Genomic DNA, 22,816 nt, shown 5'->3' with positions numbered 1-22,816 from the left:
CAACACGGTGGCGAAAATAAGAACTGATATGTGGAAAGTGAACACTGGCTGTTACATTAATACACTGGTCCCTGCTACTGATGTAGATAAGCACTACCATAGTTTGCTTGGGAACACGTCTATGAATTGCTCGAAGAAAAAAAATAATCTTCACTCCAAAAAACAAAGCATCATTAATCGTGTATAGAGCTGCGGATTTCAAAAGTGTTGGACCTCAAACGATTGCGAAGGAAAAGGTTGTTTGTCGCTGTGGCCGTGCTTCGTGGAGGTGCAACGTGCTGCGGTACGTGCGTGCGTGCCGATAAGGGGAGGCCGTTAGCGAGAGTGCGAGGTGTGTGTCAGCCTGACGGATGAGGTTCCAGCTCCGACAAGGCGCGCCGGTAGCCACGCCGACAAAAGGACAATCGATAAAACAAATTACGTGCAGGACCGTGCACCAGACATGGGCGACGAGGGGATTACTGATCAGTGCTCCCTTAACCCTGTCCGATTAATTCCTCGACCACCATGTGGGTTTTGTGGGGCGACGGGGCAAATGGCAAACGGTTCCCCACAACCCCAGGCATGCTCTGTAACCATCAGGGGAAATACAAAATGGCTCCTTTGACAGGGATTCATGCAAATAACTTAAGGACAACCCAGTTTCATAATTGGTTGGTGCTGCTGACCAAAGCCTTGCACACTGTTAAAGGTGCTCTGGAAGTGGAGAGAGGCTTCGTAGATGGTGGGTTAAAGAGTGCAGGGTGTCAGCTGGTGTTTTGCCGTGTATCTTCACAAACACAAGTTTTATTTTTTTTTCCATCTAGGACTCAGTGCCTTAGAGTTTGCATGATTGCCCCAGTACAGTGCTGGGGGAGAAAAAAAACATGACTGTTTATTACACGGAAAGAGACAACGTTTGAGTCTAAACGATTTTACATGAGTTGTGTGACTCTTAGGGGCAGCAATATAACAAGTTTTACTGTCTCTGATAAAGTGGAAGAATATGGATGAGAAATGTTGACACAATTAAAGCGTAATGTTGATAAAGATACTAAATGATAATTATTGGAACTAAACAACGAGGCAAGCCGCAATTTTAAACATTCCACATGAGGTAGACATATTCGTAATTTAACAACACTGTGGTCTAAAATAATAACTAATATATACAATCTCAAGTTGTGTGTTCTTCCTATGTTCCTCGGTTCTACATAAGTCAAGTGGGTTTGAGCATTTTGAACGCATTGCCATTGCACAAGCACTGAAAATAATATTGACCAGCTTCACTAAAATATTTCAAGGAGATAAATAAAGAACGGTTTACATTTTTCAAAGTAAGACGTACACCGTTGCTATTTTAAATGGGCTCGGGCTAATCGAAACAAGCCATGCAATTAGCTACAAGGACATTGAGGTCTTTAAGGGAAAAAAGCACGGTATTGATGAGGTGAAGATAGCCAGGATTTGTTTGTATGGTGAGGGCTGTTCAAAACGCACGTTTGCTTAAATCTGAACAGGACTCATTTTGGTTGTATTGAGGGAGTCGTGTACTTTGCAATTAAGACACAATGTTCAACTGATACTTCCACATGTCATTTTGTTGTTACTGAAATGTATTGACTCATTTAAATTACATGTTGCCGTGTGAGTTCGATTCCCGCTCACGGCCACCACCGGTAACGATTATTTCAACCGCTCCTGGGCCTCCCCTAGGTGGACTCAGCCTCAAACGAGTAACTGCTGTGGTGTGTGAACATCGCCACTGGGGAGACAAAGGCGGCTGGGCGTGGTGGATCCAAGTCCTGGGTGAAGCCGGGTAGTACAGCTAGTAATCCATATTTGGCTTAGACCTCACAATGATCTTACCAAATATGTTGTAGTTAAAACCTTTCACTATTCGACAAGGCCGAACAAATTATTTATCAAATGCACACGCGATAACGTACCAATTTCTATTGTCTCAGCTGACCGGTTAGTTTTAGAAATTGTTTGTTCATTCGTTTCTCAGTCCTCTCGTCCTGATGAGGGTCGTGGTGGCATGATGTTGAGTAGGGCGGTCCAGACCTCCCTTTCCCTGGCGACAGACTCTAGCTCTTCCTGAGGAATTCCCAGGCGTTCCCAGGCCAGCCGAGCGACATAGTCCAACCAGAGTGTCCTGGGCCCGCCCCGGGGTCTCCACCCAGTGGGACGTGCCCGGTGGAGTTCTAGGGGGGGTCTATCGGGTGGCATCCTTACCAGGTGCCCGAACCACCTCAACTGACTACTCTCGATCCGGAGGAGCAGCGGCTCGACTCTGAGGCTCTCCCTGATTACCGAGCTCCTCACCTGAACACGGAAAGTGAGCCCGGAAACCCTGCGGAGAAACCTCATTTCGGCCCCTTGTACCTGTAATCTCATCCTTTCGGGTCATTATCCAAAGCTCATGACCATAGGTGAGGATGGGAATGTAGATCGACTGGTAAACTGAGAGCTTTGTTCGAGAACTCAGCTCCCGCTTCACTACCATGGAACGGTACAGCGCCCGCAACACTGCGGACGCTGCACTGATCCGCAGGCCGATCTCCCGCTCCCACTTACCATCACTCGCCAAAGAGACCCTGAGGTACTTAAACTCCTCCACTAAGGGCAGCTGTTCCCCCCTCACCTGGAGAAAACAATCCACCGTATCCTAGGAATGAACCATGACCTCAGATTTCGAGGGGCTGAGCCTCATCCCAGCCGCTTCTCACTTGGCATCAAACCGTTCAAATGCACTCTGGAGATCACAGACTGACGAGGCAAAGAGGACAACGTTATCTGCAAACAGCAGCGAAACCACCTCCATGCCCCTGTACTGGATATTCTCCATGCATTGGCTGCGTCTTCATATCCTGTCCATGAAAATCACAAACAGGAGTGGAGACAAGACACACCCTTGGTGGAGTCCAACACCCACAGTGAACGATGTTGATTTAACACCAATAATATGTAAACAGCTCTTACCCTGGGAATAAAGGGACTGGATAGCACACAAAAATACATCATACTCCCACAAGACATTGTGGGGAACATGGTAATATGCTTTCTCCAAGCATACTCTCATGATCCCTCAAATATCTGTGAGAAGGAAAAGAGCTGGTCCATTGTTCCACGACCATGAAGGAATCCAAATTGTTCCTCATGAATCTGAGGCTTGACAACCGAATGGAGCCTCCTCTCTGGCATAGGTTTTACTTGGGACGCTGAGGAGTGTGATGCCTCTGTAGTTGGAGCACACCCTCTGGTCCCCTTTCTTAAAAATTGGAACCCCAACCCCAGTTTGCCAATCCAGAGGTACTCTACCCACCCTTCCATGCAACATTAAAGAGGCGTGTTAACCACGACACTCCTACATTGTCCAGCGCTTTCAACAACTCTGGGCGAATCTCGTCCACCCCAGCAGCTTTACCGCTATGAAAGCCCTCGAAAGCCAAAGCAACTTAAGCAGCCGTGATGGATCTGACCCAACCCAACTGTTTCCAGGACTGTTCAGAAAGCCTCCTTCTTCAACTTGACTGCTTCCCTCACCACTGGTGTCCACCAGCAGGTCCTAGGGTTGCAACCATGACAGGCACCAACTGCCTTCAGGCCGTAGTTTTTCACAGCTGAATCCATAATCGAGGTCCTGAACAACGTCCACTCGGACTCAATGTCCACCACCTCCCCTGGAGTGCAGGAAAATTTTTACCGGAGGTGGACGTTGAAATCTTTCTTTACTGGGTCTTCCCTCAGACATTTCCACAAAACCCGCACTATTCGTTTGGGCCTTCCACGTCTATCTGGTCGGTGCCCCAAGCGTCGGATCCAACTTACCACCAGGTGGTGATCAGTTGACAGCTCCGTCCCTCTCTTCACCCGAATGTCCAGAACATACGGCCTTAGGTTCAATGATACAACTATAAAGTCAATCATTGACCTTCGGCCCAAGGTGTTTTGGTACCAAATACACTTATGAGCATCCTTGTATTCAAACATGGTGTTTGTTATTGACATTCCGTGACTAGCGCAAGATTCCAATAACATCTCACCGTTCAGGTTCAGATCAGGGGGCCATTCCTCCCAATCATGCCTCTTCAGGTATCTCCATCATTTCCCACGTGAGCATTGAATTCGCTCAGTAAGACAATGGAGTCGGTAGGCAGCACTCTGTCGAGCACTGCAACCACTGTCTCCAAGAAGGCCAAATACTCTGAACTGCTGTTTGGTGCATAAGTGCACACAACAGTCAAGAGTTTTCCTTCATTAGACCCGAAGTCTCATTGAGGCGATCCTCTCATCTACTGGGACAAACTCCAACTGAACAGCAGTCAGATGGGGGCTTGTGACTATCCCCACACCCGCCCGGAGCCTCTCACCAGGGGTGACTCTGGAATATGAAGAGAGACCACCTCCAATCAAGAAGTTTGGTGGCAGTGTCAATGCTGTGTGTGGAGGTGATACCTAGTCATTATCTTTCCACCTCCTCCACCAGCTCTGGCTCCTTCCTCCCCAATTACGTGACATTCCATGTTCGTATAGCGAGTGTCCATTGCCAAGGTCCAGTTCGTCTGAGATCATCCCTCTCCCTGCTATAATGGCATCGCACCTACCCCTCACCCTTGGTCCTGTGGATGGTGGGCCCACAGGACTGCAGCACGTAGCCATTTCGGGCTGGGCCTGACCGGGTTACGTGGATCACCAGGCCACCAGGTGCTTGCTGGCGAACACTACCCCTAGGCCTGTCCTGGTATACCTTGTCCAGGCGAGGTTCTCTGATATTTATAAATTTGAACCATTCATAAGGGGATTTTGTTTGGACCGTTATTTGTCTGGATCCTCCCCCCAGATCTGTTCGCCAAGAGAGACCTGACCAGGAGTACAAGACTCCAGGTGACATAGCTCTGAAGGGCATTAGAACACACAAACCCCACCACCACAATAAGGTTTCGATTCTTCAGTGGGGTTTTTGCAATTGCCAGTTGCCAATTGCTAAATATGGCTGTGAGAATTGTTCTTCAGCTTACCGGTGAAAATAAATTTCCTTAGAAATATGGTCAGATCATTACGTGGCCTAACCCAAAATAAATCTGAATTATAATAAAAAACATATTTCATTTACTCAGGAAAATGCGTCGCCAACCGTGCTAATCAGAGGTGTGGGGGAAGGACAACAAACTAAAGACAATAGGCAGTTCTAAAGAAATCATCTTTTACGTATGTTGAACATCTTTCGCACCGTACGTTTCATCAATTTTGTACATTTGTTTTGTGTGGAAAAAAACTAGCACCCAGGGTAAAAGTTAAAGAAAACACGTGATGGGTTGCCAATGACAAATAGGTCGTAGATCTGCTTGCTGTACTGCCTTCTGCATGTCACCAGCGTTTGATGAAAGCACATTGTCTGGTTTAACAGAAAAGACGATGGAGCAGGCCACACAATTCCAGCCGATTCTCGATGACTACCTGTGCCCAGTGACACTAGAGGACATTTGTCCAATTTCCCTCACTAATTTATCAGTGTCAGCCAGGTCTCCAAGGTGGCTTTTAATGTGGCTGAGGTTGGGGATTGTGGGACTATCAGGTCTGTGCAGAATTAAGGGAGTTTTAATAAATGGTATGATTTTCAATATTTAGTACAATGTAGATTGTACTAAATAAAGAAAATAAATGTATTAGTAATCACAAACACTGCAGTTAACAATGTCTGCATTTCGAGACTCTAATGAGAACTGGTATGAGCTGTGTATTAACCAGGTGCGTTCGATATTTAAGACCTTCAATGAGGCTGGTTGAGAAGGGCTTTGCATTATCCAGATAATTCAATATTTAACATTTTTAATGGCACAAGTTTGGAATAGCTTTGCAATAACCAGCCACATTATATATTTAAAACCTGTAATGAGACCTGTTTGGAAGAGCTCTCCATTAATAAGGCTTTGCCAATACTCAGGGTCTTTGCAAATTTGTTACATCTTGAAATGTGAGACAAGGGACTGCACAGCACTCAGAGGGCACATTGCCTATATCCAAACAAGGGGTAGATAATGTGCACACAACCAGAATTAAAGTGAATTCCTGAGCAATTTCACCTTAACCTTCAATTCCAAAGAGGCGAGGGAGAGCTTTGTGTCTGGCTTGTTCCACAGTTTAAGACTAACCCAAATCACCACGTCTAAGAGATGTATATACATACGTTTGCGTTAAACAATTTTCTAAGGAAATGTGGTTAAACTAACATATATTGGTGAATACCTAAAAACTTTGATACATTGTCTTCTCACAATGCAGTATTCATTTTATGATGAGTTACAGTGTTATGAGTACCACTCACGATACACACTGCTGTTTAATGAAAGCTCAGCCTAAAGGTGATGTTTTATCGAGCTGCTACCACTATGTTATGCTTATTTTTCATATCACTAAAGAGCTCACTTATTAAATCTGCTAGTGGACCCAAGACATGAAGTTGTGCTTGAAATTGATAGTTTACACAGTAATCCCTTTCAGAGCATGAGAAAGACTGGGTAGAAACACTGACTGGTGTGGGCAGGCCCTAAATCTGCCCCGTGCAATGGGGGATATATAGTAAATTCCACCGGTTTCCATCAAATCTCTGCCAAAACAACTACATTGATTCCCGCGAAATTTGTACTTGTGTGTGCCAGTGATCTCATCCACACAATGTTGGCTCCATAGAGAGGCACAGAGCAACCCTCGCTGTTACAAAAGCTAGAGATTCACCCTGGATGCCACTGGGTTAACAGGCTCACCGATGTTTCCTCCGTTTCCAGGCGGTGTGGCTCTCAGAGCCCTGGAGAACTCTTCCCACGATCCTGCAGCACAGCGGTCCCGCACGCGCTCCCGTGTCAGCGACGCATTCTTGAAGCTGTATGAGACACCACCATCCAATGTCAGTCAAATTAATGCCTAAAATTGTGCAAGGTGTAGCATTGGTTTAAACGAAAATCTAGGCCGAGGCCAGTTGCGTTGTAATGTATGTGTAGTGCCATAAGAGGGGAGGGGCTGCTGGGGGCTCTGGGACCCTAGACCAGGGGTCGGCAACCTACGGCTCCGGAGCTGCATGCGGCTCTTTACGGGCTGCTTCTTGACAATATGTACGTATGTACAGTATGTACTCAGATGCATTGCGGCTCTTGAAATACTGAATTTTGTACCGAATTGGAAAGAAATGGCTCTTCTTGTTATTTTGGTTGCCGACCCCTGCCCTAGACAGATAAGCCCTCGGCACCAGGCACTAGGATCCCAGGCACCCCAGACAGTTAAGCCCCTTGGCACCACCAACGGGGGGGCTGTGTGTGCTCTGTGGGATATCTGGGGCGCACATAACCCCACCCCTCGTTGGGGACGAGGCATTAAAGGGCAGCTCCCTGGCCGATCGGGGCCAGTCGCAGCTCAAGACCCAAGACCCGCCAGCCAGTCAGCTTAGGACCCTGGACCCTCTCCTCCCGCTTGTCCTTGTAAGGGCCGGGACGCTGTGCGGGCCAGTGGTGGGACTCTGGGACTCCTGGCTCTACGTCCTTGTAAGGGTGAGTTACGAGGAAGCCAGAGTCCAGACCCGCACCTTGGCTGGGTCGGGTCAGGTAGCCTCCACTAGGGTAATCGTAGCCGGAGGACCCCAGAGCGTAGCCAGAGTAGTGTATCTAGGCTGTGTACCTAGGCTGTAACAGAGTATCCGGACTGTTGGAGTGTTGTATTGTAATAAAGAAGTTACCTCTATAAGTGTCTCCGGAACCCATTACATATGTAAGCATGTTGAACTTATTTAGCATTGTACGTAGCCAACTGTGATAATCAGAGGTGCAGGGTGAAGGACAACAAACTAAACACAAAAAGCAGATCTCAAGACATGAGTTTTTAATCGAGATTTAAAAGTGCATAGCTCCAGTGGCTTCCTAATATCAGAAGGAAAAGTGTTCCAGACGGCCGCAGAAGCGCATTTGAAAGTGCGCGATGCAGTGACCGTCTTTGTTTGATGGCAAGCCAAACGCCACTGTGAGGATGACCGGAGGTTGCATGATGGCTGATACCCCTTGACAAAATCAGAAAGGTATTGTGGTTAATTTGTGGCAAGCACTTTGTGCTATGATTACAACGTTATAATGTATTCGTTCAGCAACTGGAAGCCAATGCAGCTTGGTGAGCACGGGCCGGACGAAGATGTAATATCGTGAAAAATGTGTAATTGGTATATCCAGCCAGGTTGAAATGTAGCAAGTGCACTCAATTCACAACTAGAAGGTTGTGAGTTGATTTCCCAGTCAATAATTAAACTCATGATTCTTCTAGGGCAGGTAAAATACTAATCACTGGATGAAAGTGCATGCATTAACTCATAGGAACAGTAGTTGTACTCGGAATAAACTGGTCCCTGACATTGGAATGTATCATTGCTACAATAGGATCAGGGGTGCTACACTATTGCATTTGAGATGTGGCCACATCATTTCGATGCTTTGTACATGTAAACATGTGTTGTAATATATGTGTAGAGGAGTATTGTGAGTAACCAATGAGGGGGTGAGCGGATTGAGGTGCGAGTTGGTTGAGAGTTATGCGGGGCTAAGGATGACGTGACGTCACAGGTTACGCAAGGGGCTTTCGGAAAGCACTTTCGGGAAAGTGGGCGGGGCCGAGCTTGGGGGAGGAGCCGCCCAAACGGTTCTTAAGGCAGACCCCGTGACAAAGGCGTGGTCGTCGTTGGGGGCCAGGCTAAGGACCGGCTGGAGTAGGGGTCTCTCTCCTCGTCGTGGTGTTGGCTGATCCCCTGCCCCGGGCAGACGAGTGAGAGAGCCAAGGGGATAGCCGGGGTAGAGTCCAATTCGTTATTCTGTGTCCGTGTGAAGGACGGAGAAATAGAGTGCACCTACACTGTTGTGAGTGTAGGATGCCGAGTGAGAGTGTGCGTTAATAAACGTCAACAGCCCTTCTAGTATTCCTCGTCTCCACGTGGTTGTTACAACACTACATATGTATGAGACCGTAAGATTGTTCAAAATGTATTATATATATTAGATAGTTCACTAATTTCCCATCTTCGACGACATTTTACATTTCCTGGACAAGAATATATCAAGCAAGTGAGCAGTTACATATACCATAATTTGTACCAAATAAGTATTTTTTTCATTGTTATTTTTTATATATATATATTACCTCTGGGTATTTTTTAGTTGTCATTCAGCAAGCTTACATTTATATTCATGGCTTTTTCATTGCGGAAAATTTTACCCCTTGAAGCTACTTTTAAATATATATTTGTATGGATGCATTTAATCTCAAGTAAACACCTCGATGCAGGGCTGTCAACAATGTGCGCTCACTACTGTACACGGCTTAAACAGCCGGTGATTAGAATGCAGCATTGTGTGTACAATAGGTAGACATAATTTAAATGTAACTCATTGTAAGAATTTAAAATCAATGCCCTTGCATTCTGTCGATGTAAGGCGTGAGTTGTTCAAGGCAAATGGTAATTAGGAAACACTAAAAAAAACACACGGAAGAAATCCCTCAAAACGATGACTTTCTCCCTTCCTTTATCATTATTGGGCCTGTAATTGGAAGTATTATTAGCAAGGACCTACTAAGGCCAACACAGGTCATGACGAGTTGAATTGTGAGAAGTCAAGCACGATGTTAAACAACGTGGGAGACGAAATAAAACCTTGACGAAGGCCTGCCCTAACATCAAACCATGATGATGTCTCCACCTTCTATTCGTACATATGCCTGAGTCCCGCCTTACAGGATTTGAAGCAGCTGACTTATCTTTTTTTACCTGGGATGGTCCACTGGCTGTGAGGGTGATGCTCAATCGACGACATATTTTGTACTAAATAAACACTGGCAAGGGTTCCGGAATAATTGAATATATCTTTATTCACAGACCCCCCCCTGGTACATTTAAATGCATGCATGTAAAACTGCAACTGAAAAAAGTGTATATTTTTTTTACCAGGTAAAGCCCACTGAGCTATACAACAGCCCTTTTTCAGAAGCGACCTGGACACAAATGATAGCTAAACGAAGTGGCTTATTACGTGGAAATTTATAGCAGCCAAATACTCTAAATGCATGTTGATTCTAAATGTGGAGGGAAAAACCGGAGGACCCGGAGCAAAATCCACATGACCACAGGGAAAACATGCAAACTCCAAATATACAGGTTTCTGGGTCGGGATTGAACCCACGACCTCCTGTATACCAGGCGAGGGAGTTAACATCTCGCCACCATCACCACCCTAATCTCTACATCGGAATACGGTTGGCATGTGATATAAGGCACACTGTTAAAAAGTTTCACTATTGGGTGCTCTTTTCTACAGTGGACCCCCAACTGGGATTTAAATGCAGAACCTTAAAACTGCGTCTAGGAGCTCAGTCGCAGAACCATTCCAGAATGTTAACATGGGGAAACATCACGGCTGACATACGGCTCACTGAAGTGGATATATATATAAAAACATTACCTCTCTAAAGAAGGCAAGAAGAGTGGCATGTATTGACAACATCACAAGAGTTTGGTGATCATAGTTGTCAAGTTAAACTGTATTTAAATTGCCCTATCAATACTGGGAGGATAGGGAGAGTGTGATTATATGGCAAGGATTTGCAAAGGCAACGCATGTGAAACTAAAACTGTGCATTTGGAATGCTGGGGCGTTGTTAACCCTGAATTCCAGGAATCATGGAAACGCTCAATACTGTCCTGAAAAGCTAGAGCGTCTCAGCAGGCTGGGCGGATGCACATGGTTCGCAAATGCATCCTTAACGGCTTAATCATTAATCGACTAAATCAACTAATTATCCCAGCTCTAACGTATTTTAATTGTTATTCTTTTAAAATCCCTTTGTTAGCCATAGTAACCTTTGGTCATCCACATGCTTAATATTGTTAAACTGGTCTTGCAACTACATTATTCACTTAATGTGAATCATCATAAGCAGGCTATGCTAAACCATATCGTTAGTTTCGGAATATAAATCAAACACTGACAAATATTTGGGAAACAAAAATGCTTTCATATCTGGGGTATCATTGCATCACATGTTGTTAGAAGTGGAGTCGCCCGAATGCGCTTTGTAATTTGGAAATGCAAGGTAACGTAGACGCACATGCTGCAGCATTGAAGTAAAATAACGTTGATGTGTCTCCCAGCACTAACATGCATTCAGACGCATCGCTGTTGGCAGCCCTGAGCCGGTGATAGAATTCCACGGTTTCTTGGCAAAGACCAAACTCCGCAAAGAACAATCAGTCTTGATGGTCTTGAAAGTGGAACTCATTTGATTGATCCTGTAGGAAGAGTGGGCTGAGTTGACCAATCATCAGGTTTGTGAAATGAGAGTTCTGAAGTGTTACAGCATCACAATTGGCTGCTTCTAATTAATTATGAGACCACATCATCACAGAGCTAAACATATACTCGTATTTTTAATGTGGCAGGACAGAGATGTGAAACAGGCACATTGCTTTTTTTTATATTCTCCACAACAATGCTCATTGTTATATTGTTATTATGCTTCTTAAAAGGATATATCGCAGAATGCTCAATGCACAATGGAAATCGTGGGAGTTCAAATGGCATTGAGAGGATCTTCCATCATCCCGCTGCAATAGATAAAATAAGTACCAATGTGCGGGAAGTCACCGATTGTATTCCGATGGAGGGATTAGTCCAAGAGATGTTCAATTTCCACCAGTGGCTTGAGGTCACCCCTGAAGATGGTGGGAAACTATGACTTTTCATTTAACAAATGTGAGCGTAGATTTCCAAGTATAGATTTATAGAGCTGGAAGAAAAGTTTCACACTGTATGATGAAAACTGCCTTCTATACAAAAATGTATCAAAGTATTTTAATAGAACAGTCACTGGCTTCTTGGAGCTGGTTATTAGGGACCTGAAATGGCCATTGGAAGACCTAATACATTTCCACTCATTTATGTGTGACAATCACAGAATTACATGTCAAGTTCTGTTTTATTGGACAACGCTAAATGGTTTGCTATGAGTGTAATAGTTGGCAAGATGTTTTCTTTTTTATTGTGCAGAGTAAACCTCCTATGTAAAGGCTAAAATGAAACGTTGTGTTGGGTGCAAGTGTTAAACAATGGAATGGCTTTTATTGACGTAAGGAGCATATTCACGACAAAAAAAAATCGTGGCTGTGAGATAAATACTGCTTTTGGAGGACAAACTTCCCACTGGGAGATCTCGTAGAGCCGGGGCAGAATAAAATAAAACACTTGGTGGAGACGTGGCAGACATTCTTAAAACCACAGTAATGACAGATCCCATTACCAGAGCAAAGCTCTTTACTGGAAGCCCAGCGAGGCAGTCAGAACGCATGGGGTTACCTTGTAAATCCAGGGGCATCAAACACTTGAGGAAACATTTCTCATTGTGAACATCCATCCGCACTCGGACTTTTACAAAACAACTGGCAAAGAAACCTCTGGCCATTTGAACAGAGGTGAGAATGTGGCAGATGCTAGAACATTTATGCCATTATAGGGTAAGCGACTTGGTAGGTCGAAACATATTGTTACAGGAAAGCACTAAAGTTGTTAGGGAGAGGATGTTGCAATGAGTGGGGCATTCGTGCAGAATGGAGGAGGGGGGCAGGCTATCGAGACAGGCACTGGAATGCGCAACAAAGCTACCGTGGACTTTGGAGGTCAGACATGTCTACTGTGCAATCATTTCAGGATTTTATGTTGGCATCACTGGCAGTGGCTGTGACGACTTCTTTACTCTGACCTTGAGCGCCTAATGGAAAATTAAATATTTTATTGCTATTTAACAAACTATCGCGTGGCAACTCTCAGAAAAATTGAAAAGCACTGCAGATCACGTAAACGTCACGAATCCCTATATCACAACAACACAGCTGGCCCAGAAGTGAAGCACGAATATTTATTAAGCAAGGCGGAAAGACTGTGTTGTTAAAGTTACCTGTAGGAGTAGTGTGACTCTGCCTGGCCTTTACTCTATCGTTGGAGAGAGCTCAATGAGCTGAGTGACTCCTTTTACTGGTAGGAACCACCAGGGGCTGTGTGGGGAGGGTGGGGCAGGGTGGGGAGGTGCTGGTCACCCCGTGGTGCCCTTATAAAACTCAACGTTTAACCTACTCACGCCAGCTTGTGCCCGCCCTCACAGTCGACCATATTTGCGGAATACACCACGCCGCCATTGACCCTGACCATTGCCCGAGCAACCCAACGTTCCTACCAGCTCCCTCTGCAGGAATGTGTTAACATTGTATCGTTTTATATTTCTTGACTTCAGCCTCTCTTTAACCTATGGCCTCTGTGAGCCCACAAAAGGCATCTTGCTCATTGAATACAATATATTTCCCGAGTGAAATTAAACGATTCTGTATTTTTTGACAACTGGAATACCTTCTGGTTTAATTATACAGATGGTTCGCATAGACCAGGAGTTGGCAACCTGCAGCTCCGGAGCCGCATGCAGCTCTTTAAGGACTGCAATGTGACTTCTGAAATATTTAGTTTTTTTACCAAATTCGTTCACCATTGAAGTCCAGTTCACCGTGGAAGTTCAGTTCACCATGGGAGTCCAGTTTACATACCTGTCAACCCCTTTTCAGTGCCTACCTTATTACAGACCAATTCTGACCTTATTGGTCAACCCATGCCCTTATAAATCTAAAAGTTAATCCTACAAAGTCCTATCACAAGGGAGAAACACAAACAAATAGACATCTAAATCTTGACTTAGCAGCGCTCCTGCCATATATATTTTTTCGTGCCTCAGCAGCTCTCGCCTGATGACGATTGCTTGTGTTGCGATCGAATCGTCGTGATATTGTTATTTTTTTTTCTATCTACGTGGCTTTTCCGAAAGACCCAAAGAATATAAATAGACATCTTAAAAAAAAATGTGCCCGTATTGAAACGGCTGTACACCGTATGGACCGGAAAACTCAATTTCCCTATACAATAATACGGGGTAAACCGTACAGGTTGACAGCTATGAGTTTACTATGGCCCATGGAAATCCAGCTTACCATAGAAGTCCATGGGTCGGAAACCTGTGGGTCCGGATCTGCACGCGGCTAGTTAAGGATTGCTTCATCACGTTATAAATGAAGGACGACTTTCTCATATTCACATGCATTGTGGCTCTTGGAAAGTTGAAAAACATGGCTCTTCTTGTAATTATAGTTACCAACCCCTGGTGTAGACATTAAATGGCCCCGAGTGGCATCGTTTGTATGCTGAACACAAGTGTTAATTGTGGTAGTTTGACCCAATGGAATCATATGACAGGCTTGCACGGAGGTATCTGGTGCTGAGCGAAAGTACGAGACTCAAAATTCCAGTTGGAGGTTGATTCGGCCCATCATCCTTCATGGATATATAAATAGGTACCACTTTGTGAGAAACGAACAGTGATTGTACTATGAAAATACCGGCTGCTGGCTTAGAAACCTTTCATATCTATGAATTGCTCAGTGCCACAATTGTCTTCCCATACAGATGTGATCATTACAGCCCCTTACACTGATTTGTCGTGAAGCGTTTTTTTATATTCGATTCTTTATTTTATTAAGCAATATTTAGGGAAATACCTTTCCTGGAATTCTCAAGAGACTTATCTTTACTTGAGTCACTACGTTCCTTTCTATCCCCCTTCGTATGGAGGGGTTAAGATAAGTGCTTTCTTACAGCCCTGTGGCAACCTTTCTCTATTCCAGGCAGCAACTCCTCCCACATTCTATGGCTTCCTCCCATCTCTCAGTATTTCAACAATAATACCACGTATTTCTTCTTCCTTGTTACTTGATTTCATCTGCTCCACTCCAGTTTCGACCTCTTCTAGGGTTACCTCTTTCCAACTCTATTGGCTCCTCCCTCTTCGAAAGCTGCCTGAACCGTTCCCTCCACACCTCTTAGCACTTCCTCCTCCACATAGTGTCACCCCACTGCTCTCCATAGCTTAATATTCTTAGACATCTTTTGACCAAATAATCGACTGACTATTGAGAATAACTTCACGACGCATCCCTTCAACATGATATAAGAGTATAAACATTGCAAAAAAAAATAACAACAAATCCCTCTTAAAATGAACGCAAGTGCTACAAACACACATTTGAAACATTTGTACCACTGCAAAAGGAGCTGTTCACAGCTGATAGAAGCAGTCTCAGTCAGGTTGAAAATTATCAAGGAATGAAACACATCAGGCTAATACAATTACCTTGCTGCTAATGAAAAATTAATGGACCCTGTGAATGCTCATGATAGCACAGCACTGTAAATTCAATTATTATTTCTCTGAGTGCTTTCTGTGTTTTCAAATCTGAAGAGGCAAAATGCAGTTGAGATTAAACTGCAGAAATACTATGTTAACCACACGTTTAAAGGGCCATGTCTGCTTATCTAATTTGGCTGCCGAGCCCTGACAGTGTTCAATCACAGAAAGTATTACGAGTACAGCCAGCATTAGAGAATTTAGCGGATGGTGCTACCTCTTGGCTGTTGGGAGACTAGCTGTAATTCGTATCTGCCTGACGTCTTATTCTCAGTGGCAAAATTTCTCATGAGAATTTGTTGTTTCAGAATGAAAGGGAAACAAGATTTGCTTAAAATACACTTTACAAAAAATTCCATTTGTGTCAGAACTTAAAGAAAAAAATACATGATTACAATAACTTGTTTTTAAAATCAGGACCAAGACAACAACAAATATATATATACCATAAATGTATCGGACAGGAATTTGGATTTTGAACAAGATAATTCCACTATCAGGCAAGCTATGGCTAAATATCAGCTGGAGTAAGGGGGAAAGAAAAGACCACATTTGATTTAGCTCCTAACCTTCCGTCAGCCAGCAGCATGCTCTCCATGCACCAATATCCCAAAGCACGCTGCAATTGAGACGTCAAAACTACCACGACTACCACAAGGCTTCCAATCTAAAAACTAAACTAAACTATGAACAATTGATTTCATTTTAACATGTAAGGCCCACTGAGCTATATAGCTCTTTTTCAAAAGCGACTTGGCCACAAATGATAGCTCAACGAAGTGGCTTATGGGGAAATTTATAGTAGCCATTTGCTATAAATAGACTTTTGTAAATGAGGAGGGAAAAACATGAGGACCCAGAGAAAATTAATGCGACCATGGGGAGAACACGCAAACTCCAAACATACAGGCATCAGCGAAGGGATGAAGTCCACGACCTCCTGCATACGAGGCGAGAGAGCTAACATCTCGCCACCCCGATTGCACAATGCATCCTTCTCCCCCACACATACGAAAAGTGGTACATTCCAAATTAAATATTCTGCACATGCTACTCCTCAGTGGGGCCCAATAGGCTCTGTGGACATCGTGGGGTATTTAATTTGTGCCTGGGGGAGGTGTGAGGAAGACACGGGATTTGAGCCTCCCCTGGGTACCAGCCAGAATTAATTCTTACGTGAAAAGTTGCTGCTGCAGGCACTGCACAGACAGCCGATTATTAAAGGAGAAGCCGCATGTTGATTCGAGGCTCGGAGGACTGCAGGGACCTAGCACTCTGCTGAACAAGCATTGTTTATGTGGCCTGCTGGGTGGTGTGTAGCCACAAGAAATATTAAAAGTGTCTCACTTTCAACGATTACCCACCAGTTTTATTTTCAGACCTCTGGAGGTCATTGTTGTTGGGGCATTATGCATCCAGTAGCCTCTGGTTTGGATATGGGTCTTCACTGTGACCTCAAAACCCTGAGGGTCCCTTTAAAGCAGCCATTCGCTCATGCCCCAAGCTGACTTCTGTGCTGCCAAACGTTCTGTCTTCACTCACAAAAGTGGTATTCAAAAGTCTGCCTATGAACATGAGCTATCAGGCCATGTTCCTCTATGTTGGTGGCCCTAAACTCATGGCAGAGAACAACTGCTCCACGGTATAACCACTTAAAATAATAATACTCAGTTTATCAACTCTGCAAATATAATAGGCAAAAGTCAGCCTGAACAGGGAATTGAACGATAAACCATTGGTCTGTCAGTCAAGCCCTAAATCTACACCACCACCTGGATTAAAATGAAATTGAGCTGAAGCTTAGTTTGCGTTGATGAGAGCAGGTGTCATTTGATAATGCTTGCCACTTCACTATTTAATCTGAATCCACGTGTAATTTGCGATAGGAATTGTTCTACCAAGACAAGACACGACTCGAGGGGGATTTGGGAATGTGAATGGCACTCGCTTATTTGTTGATCTATAAAGTGGCACCTTGCTAGTTATCCGAGTGACAGTAAGGGTTTTCACCGTCCATTTCCAGTACAAGACATGCTTTAGTTAAGCCTTTCAGCAATTGCCATGCAGAAGTAGATTTAAGGTTGAAAGGTTCCATGAACACCGATGTAGTGGTCAGCACCATGGCAGAACACTCGACTCAAAAATGGGAAGGTCGTCAGTTAAAATGCCAGTCCGTGGTCCGCTCAGCTCGTCATCCCTCCAGGGTCAATAACATGAGTACCACTTTGTGGAAATCTGACAGTGGTTGTGCTGTGGATAAAATAGCGCCCATCGTTGGAATGTGGTATTTGCACTGCTGACCCATACGCGATAAAATATATTAACACTGCCCATTGCTTCTCTGAGTAACGAAACACTTGTGTTTTATGACTTCACAATAACTGTGTCTCTAAATTGTGCAAAGAATATGCTTGTTTTTGCTTCAGTTATTGTATAAAATAAAAAATATTGATTGGCCTTTTTAGTTTAACTGCCCCTTAACAATATACATTAATGAGGAACTTTTTTCTCAGCTAAAGGAGACCCTTGTTGCTGAGAAGAAAAAAATCACATTTGCTGAGCACTGCCCTCACATACTATAACGCAATTCAGCCAACAGCTAAGAGCACTGATGTGTGTCTAGCAGATAATAACTAACATGTTTGAGGCTAGAGGAACTTGGGTAAAAAAAGTCTATAGGAAATCTAAAGTTGAGTAGTGCAGAAAAATAGAAGAAAGACAATATGGTGTTTGGACACATGATGGATTACAAGAAATCGCCATCCAGAGAGAACGAGTCATGGACGAATCTGTCCGTAGAAAAGTGACAGAAAGCAATAAAAGAGTGACAGGGATGTGACCGAACGATGGCGAGAGAGTCTGCTGAACACAATAGAGCCTCGTAAGGACAAGGAGTTCCACAGCAAATGTGACACTAAACACATTCCTGCGGAGGGAGCTGGTAGGAACGTTGGGTTGCTCGGTCAAAGGCCAGGGTCAACGGCGGCGTGGTGTATTCTGCAAATATGGCTGACTGTGAGGGCGGGTACAAGCCGGCATGAGTAGGTTAAACGTTGAGTTTTATAAGGGCACCACGGGGTGACCAGCCCCTCCCCACCCAGCCCCACCCCTCCCACCCCCCACCCTCCCCACCCAGCCCCTCCCCACCCAGCCCCTCTCGACCCTCCCCACCCAGCCCCTCCCCACCCTCCCCTCTCCACCCAGCCCGACCCCTCCCATTTTTGGATGCACGACGGACGGGCGGACACAATAATCCCCTGTGGGCTGGTGGAACCAGGTGGTTCCTACCAGTATAGTACCACTGCCAAGGGTTGCCCTCTGTACAGTATTAGTGACCGATTAGAGCTGAAGAAGGATTTGGCACGACATAGAAATCCAAGCTGCTTTTATGCCTCTTTAGTCAGATTAGCAATGCAACTGTTTTAAAGCAAGTCAAGTGAAATGCTCATGCTAAGCAGATTGGTGTATTCAATACGGATAAGAGCAACATTCTGAAATGCGATCACAGGAACCACGGTATTAACAACCTCATAACATTAGCAATGACTGGGTTTTATTGAAGTTGAAAGTAACCACGTCCTTGACGTTTTAGCACTTTGGACAGCGAAGAGTCTGCTGATCTCTGCTTATGATTTGAATGGATATATGGAGTGAAGAGTGCTGCCATCAGCAAAGAAATGGTTGATATTGTTGGAAGTCACTAGTGAAGAGAAGAATGATGTCAGTGACAGAATTGCGTCTTACAGCACAGTTGATGGTGAAGGTGCCAAACAGGTTGCTTTTAACTGCATATATTGAGTTGTCTGTAAAAAAAACAGAAAACTCAAGCTTCAGATGAGTGTGGACCCCACATGATGGCACCTTGGCAAGTGGTGTTGGATACCGGACACAATCACGTTATGAATGTCAAGAGCAAGGGTCGTGGACTCTCCAAAATGCTAATGTCTAGAGATCCAAATGTGAGTCACGTAAGCTAGGAAATCCCCATTAGAATGGACTTGCCGCAAGCCATGGTCACCAAGAAGTGCTATCGATTCTAAGTGATGGAGATTCTGACGATTGATGACAGATTCCATCACTTTGCAAAAGTAATGAGGTCGGAGCCATAGGACGATAGTTATCACGTAAGATGGATCATCCTTTCTCTAGAATTGGCAGGAGGCAAGCTCACTTTCAGGTTGGTAGTAGCATGTATGTGTTCTGTGATAGCTTGTAAATCTGACAAACTGGTGAAATTTCTGGGGCACACATTATAGGTACGACATTAGGTATGGTGTCAGGACCCCAAGGCTTGTAAATATTATTCTTGAGAGTATACGACACACATCATGCACTGTGAATACGCATTGTGTCATGTGCTTGTTTTTCTCCTGGTCATCTGGTTTTTCCCGCCTTGTTTAGAAACATTCGTCTGGACTATTTGTCTGCTATAAATGTCTACATAAGCCACTTCGTTGAGCTATAATTTGTGTAGATTTTAAGTTTTAGTGACTGCAGGGATCCATACTCTTTGGTTCTTTCGGTAAAGTCACGTAGGTATAAAATAAAATAAATTAAATCACGACGTTTCGGGCGCAACACAAGCGTCCGTCATCAGGTGGGACAACCACAGCAAGAAACAATTTCTGAAGTGATAGGTACGACATTAGGTATGGTGTCAGGCCCCAGCAATTGTTTTTTGCTGTGGTTGTCCCACCTGATGACGGACGCTTGTGTTGCGCCCGAAACGTCGTGATTTAATTTATTTTATTTTATACCTACGTGACTTTACCGAAAGCATCAAAGAATACTATAATTTCATAATATTGTTTTTTGGGTCAGATCGCGTTATTTATAAATGTGTCGTAACCCTCCACCACCCGACACGGCTAAACAGTAAAAAAAAAATTGTCACGTTTTTCAAAGGACAAAATAATTCACTTCTTTAGCCCACCGGTGTGTTGAAGAGAGAATCAACAGCATTTTTTAAATTTGGGTATGACGTTTCGCTGGTAATTACAATCAGCTTCATCAGGCAAGAATGGTGAAGCTCTCCTGTTGCTCCCGGTCTAAAATAGAGCAGCAGCAGGGTGACGTCATCATTTATAATTTGTGGCCAGGTCACTTCTGAAAAAGAGCCATATAGGTCATCTCCGGTAATATAAAAAGAGTTAGTTAAAAATAGTTAGAACATATTCAGGTCTCAGGAAAAGGCCTAGGAAACTGTTCCAATCTCAAACATAATCAGGGAGGTGAGTAGCACCGTTCACTCGTTGTTCAAGGTTCCTCTCAACTGCACAATGTCAGCTCCGCAGCCAACATTACAAGTTCCGTGTGGTTTTTCTACAGCCAAGGACTGTTGTGGACATTGTATTCGACAAGAACAATGACCTGGCCACTCAAATGGTTCTGGTACAAGAAGCCCCATTGGTAGCAGTGAGAGCAGAAAAGAGTTTCGAGTGGATGGGTTAAAGAGCTGCCTCCATGCTGAAAAGGGAGGAAACCCTGGATAAAGGAAGCAATTAATCATGGGGAAATACCATGAAGGCACTGTTGAACAGGGGGAGTGGGACAGTAGAGTTAAGCGGGACACAACAACACATCTCGGTAACTGTAACGAGTGTACACGCACGCAAGGGTGCGGACAACAGAATGGGTTGGGCTCGCACGGGAGCTGGCAGCGTGCAGGCACAAAAACAGAGCAATTCCCAACAGTGCTGCCACTCTTCCACTTCTCAACGGCCACAAAATATGGGAGGGTTTGATGCAAATCAAAGGCAAAGAAGTGGTATTTGAAAATATATTTTTTTTACTAAGGAAGCCTGGCTAATTGGGTGACATTTCGTTCAAAACAAAAATATCAACCTGTTCCCATGCTCTAACAAGCACTAAGTGGTGATCATATCCATTGGCTGTCATAAGCCACCAATGGCCATTCCAATTAATACTCAAATTGCAACAGATGGCATGCTTTGCTAAATCTCTACAGCAACTACCATGTAGCTGTGGGAACAAAATTATTAATGTTGTACAAACTATATCAGTTTGTGCAGTTTTATTCAGCCGCCTGGACATAAAAATAATAAAGGCAGTCCCATCTCCTCCATAAGTTGAACCAATTAAAAATGTAATCAAGAAAATGCAACTTATGGTCAATTCCCCTCATAACAAGCGAACACTTTTTACGACCAATAAAAAGTAACAGGAGAATGAATTCCGACATGTTGGGGCGATGTCGCAGAAGGCTGCACATGTCCTGCAGGTGACATTACGGCAGCAAAACAGCCCGGGTGCGACCCCAACGAAACAGGGCATTGAAACTCAGCAGGGCAGCTGGCGCCATGGAGCATTCCACGCTCGGGTTGTTTGAAGCCGAGAGCTGCACTGACCAGATAAGGGCCATGTAGGCTTCCTGGAAGATGGGGTTGCAGAACACGTGTCCTTCCAGTGCCGGCCGTGGCTCCTTCAGCCACAGGAAAACCGTGTCGCTGGTCCCCAGGCTCACCTGCACGACCCACAAGGAGACACGCAAGGCCCACATCTGTTGTGATGCAAATTAAAAGGGTTGGCATTAGTAATAGGGTGCAAGTGCAGACCGCCAAAAAAGTGATTATGAACTGTCATTAAAACCGCTTGGAAAAAAAATAATAATTTCGCATTTTTTGCCCTGCTCAAAAATGTACATAAAAACTGATTAAATGATTGAATGTTACTGTAGAACAGCATTATACGATTGGTGCAATGCCAATTGTTATTTTCAATGAGCTCTTGCCATGGTGAAGCTGTGTATCACCGCAGAGCCTTAAAGGATCTAGTACAAAACCAAAGAGCTGGGCACCAGCAGGTCTCAGAGGCTGTACTCTGCGAAATGCAAAGGTGACGCCTTTAAAAATGGCCAAAGTGTTTGTGTCACTGTTGAGAATGTGAAGGTTGAGGATTATTTTTCCATGCTCAGGATTTCATGGGTGGTATGTTAATACAAATGGGGCCCTGTCATTTATCAGTTGACCGGTTGCTTTGCTGCTTCATGGTCTACCGAGAGGGCACCATCTAAAAATGTTGAAGGTAATTTTCCAGTGGAAAATAAACTATTCACTCCATGTTGATGAAAACCCTACCCTCCCTACATCTACAAAGGACAGGCTGTCTTTCTATTATTTCGCTGGTGAATTGTATTGATGAATGGAAGGTGTTAGTAGATCAAATAAAGGAACTGAGGCCCTCTTTAGAGCAAGAGCTGATGGTTGCTCGCACACTCAAAATGTATCTACCAAAACAATCAGTTGTGTCCCTATATATTGTTGGAAACTTTGCTGCTCTAAATATCCATAAAGGGATTGGTATATACAAAGACTCATACACGTGTCCATAGCCACGTCACTCATCTGGATTTAGTGGCATACGTTGGATATACAACTTTTGAGGTTGAACACAAGTTTTGCCACACTTTAGGAATGTTGCAGTGGATGGTGTCTGTTCTGTCTGGGCACAAAAGAAGTGTGGTTGTACTTGTAGGTCACCTTTATTGGGAATTACTAGAAATATGGAACTGATA

General features: G+C 44.3%; 1 protein-coding gene across 3 annotated transcripts in view; it reads right to left on the bottom strand.

Moving 5' to 3' along the window:
• The window catches only part of XYLB (xylulokinase), a 168,111-nt gene that overhangs the window by 96,664 nt on the left and 48,631 nt on the right, over positions 1-22,816 (bottom strand). For all 3 annotated transcript variants that reach the window (XM_078871467.1, XM_078871457.1, XM_078871474.1), the window contains exons 12-13: positions 21,651-21,766; positions 6,750-6,865 (exon numbers count right to left, since the gene is read on the bottom strand). In XM_078871467.1, the coding sequence (XP_078727593.1) occupies positions 6,750-6,865; positions 21,651-21,766 (232 nt within the window). The remainder of the gene's footprint in view (positions 1-6,749; positions 6,866-21,650; positions 21,767-22,816) is intronic.

The sequence above is a fragment of the Lampetra fluviatilis genome, chromosome 2 (genome assembly GCF_964198595.1).
Source record: "Lampetra fluviatilis chromosome 2, kcLamFluv1.1, whole genome shotgun sequence".
NCBI lineage: Eukaryota > Metazoa > Chordata > Hyperoartia > Petromyzontiformes > Petromyzontidae > Lampetra > Lampetra fluviatilis.
Note: the sequence above shows the minus strand (reverse complement) of the source record. Positions and strands in the feature narration are given on the sequence as shown.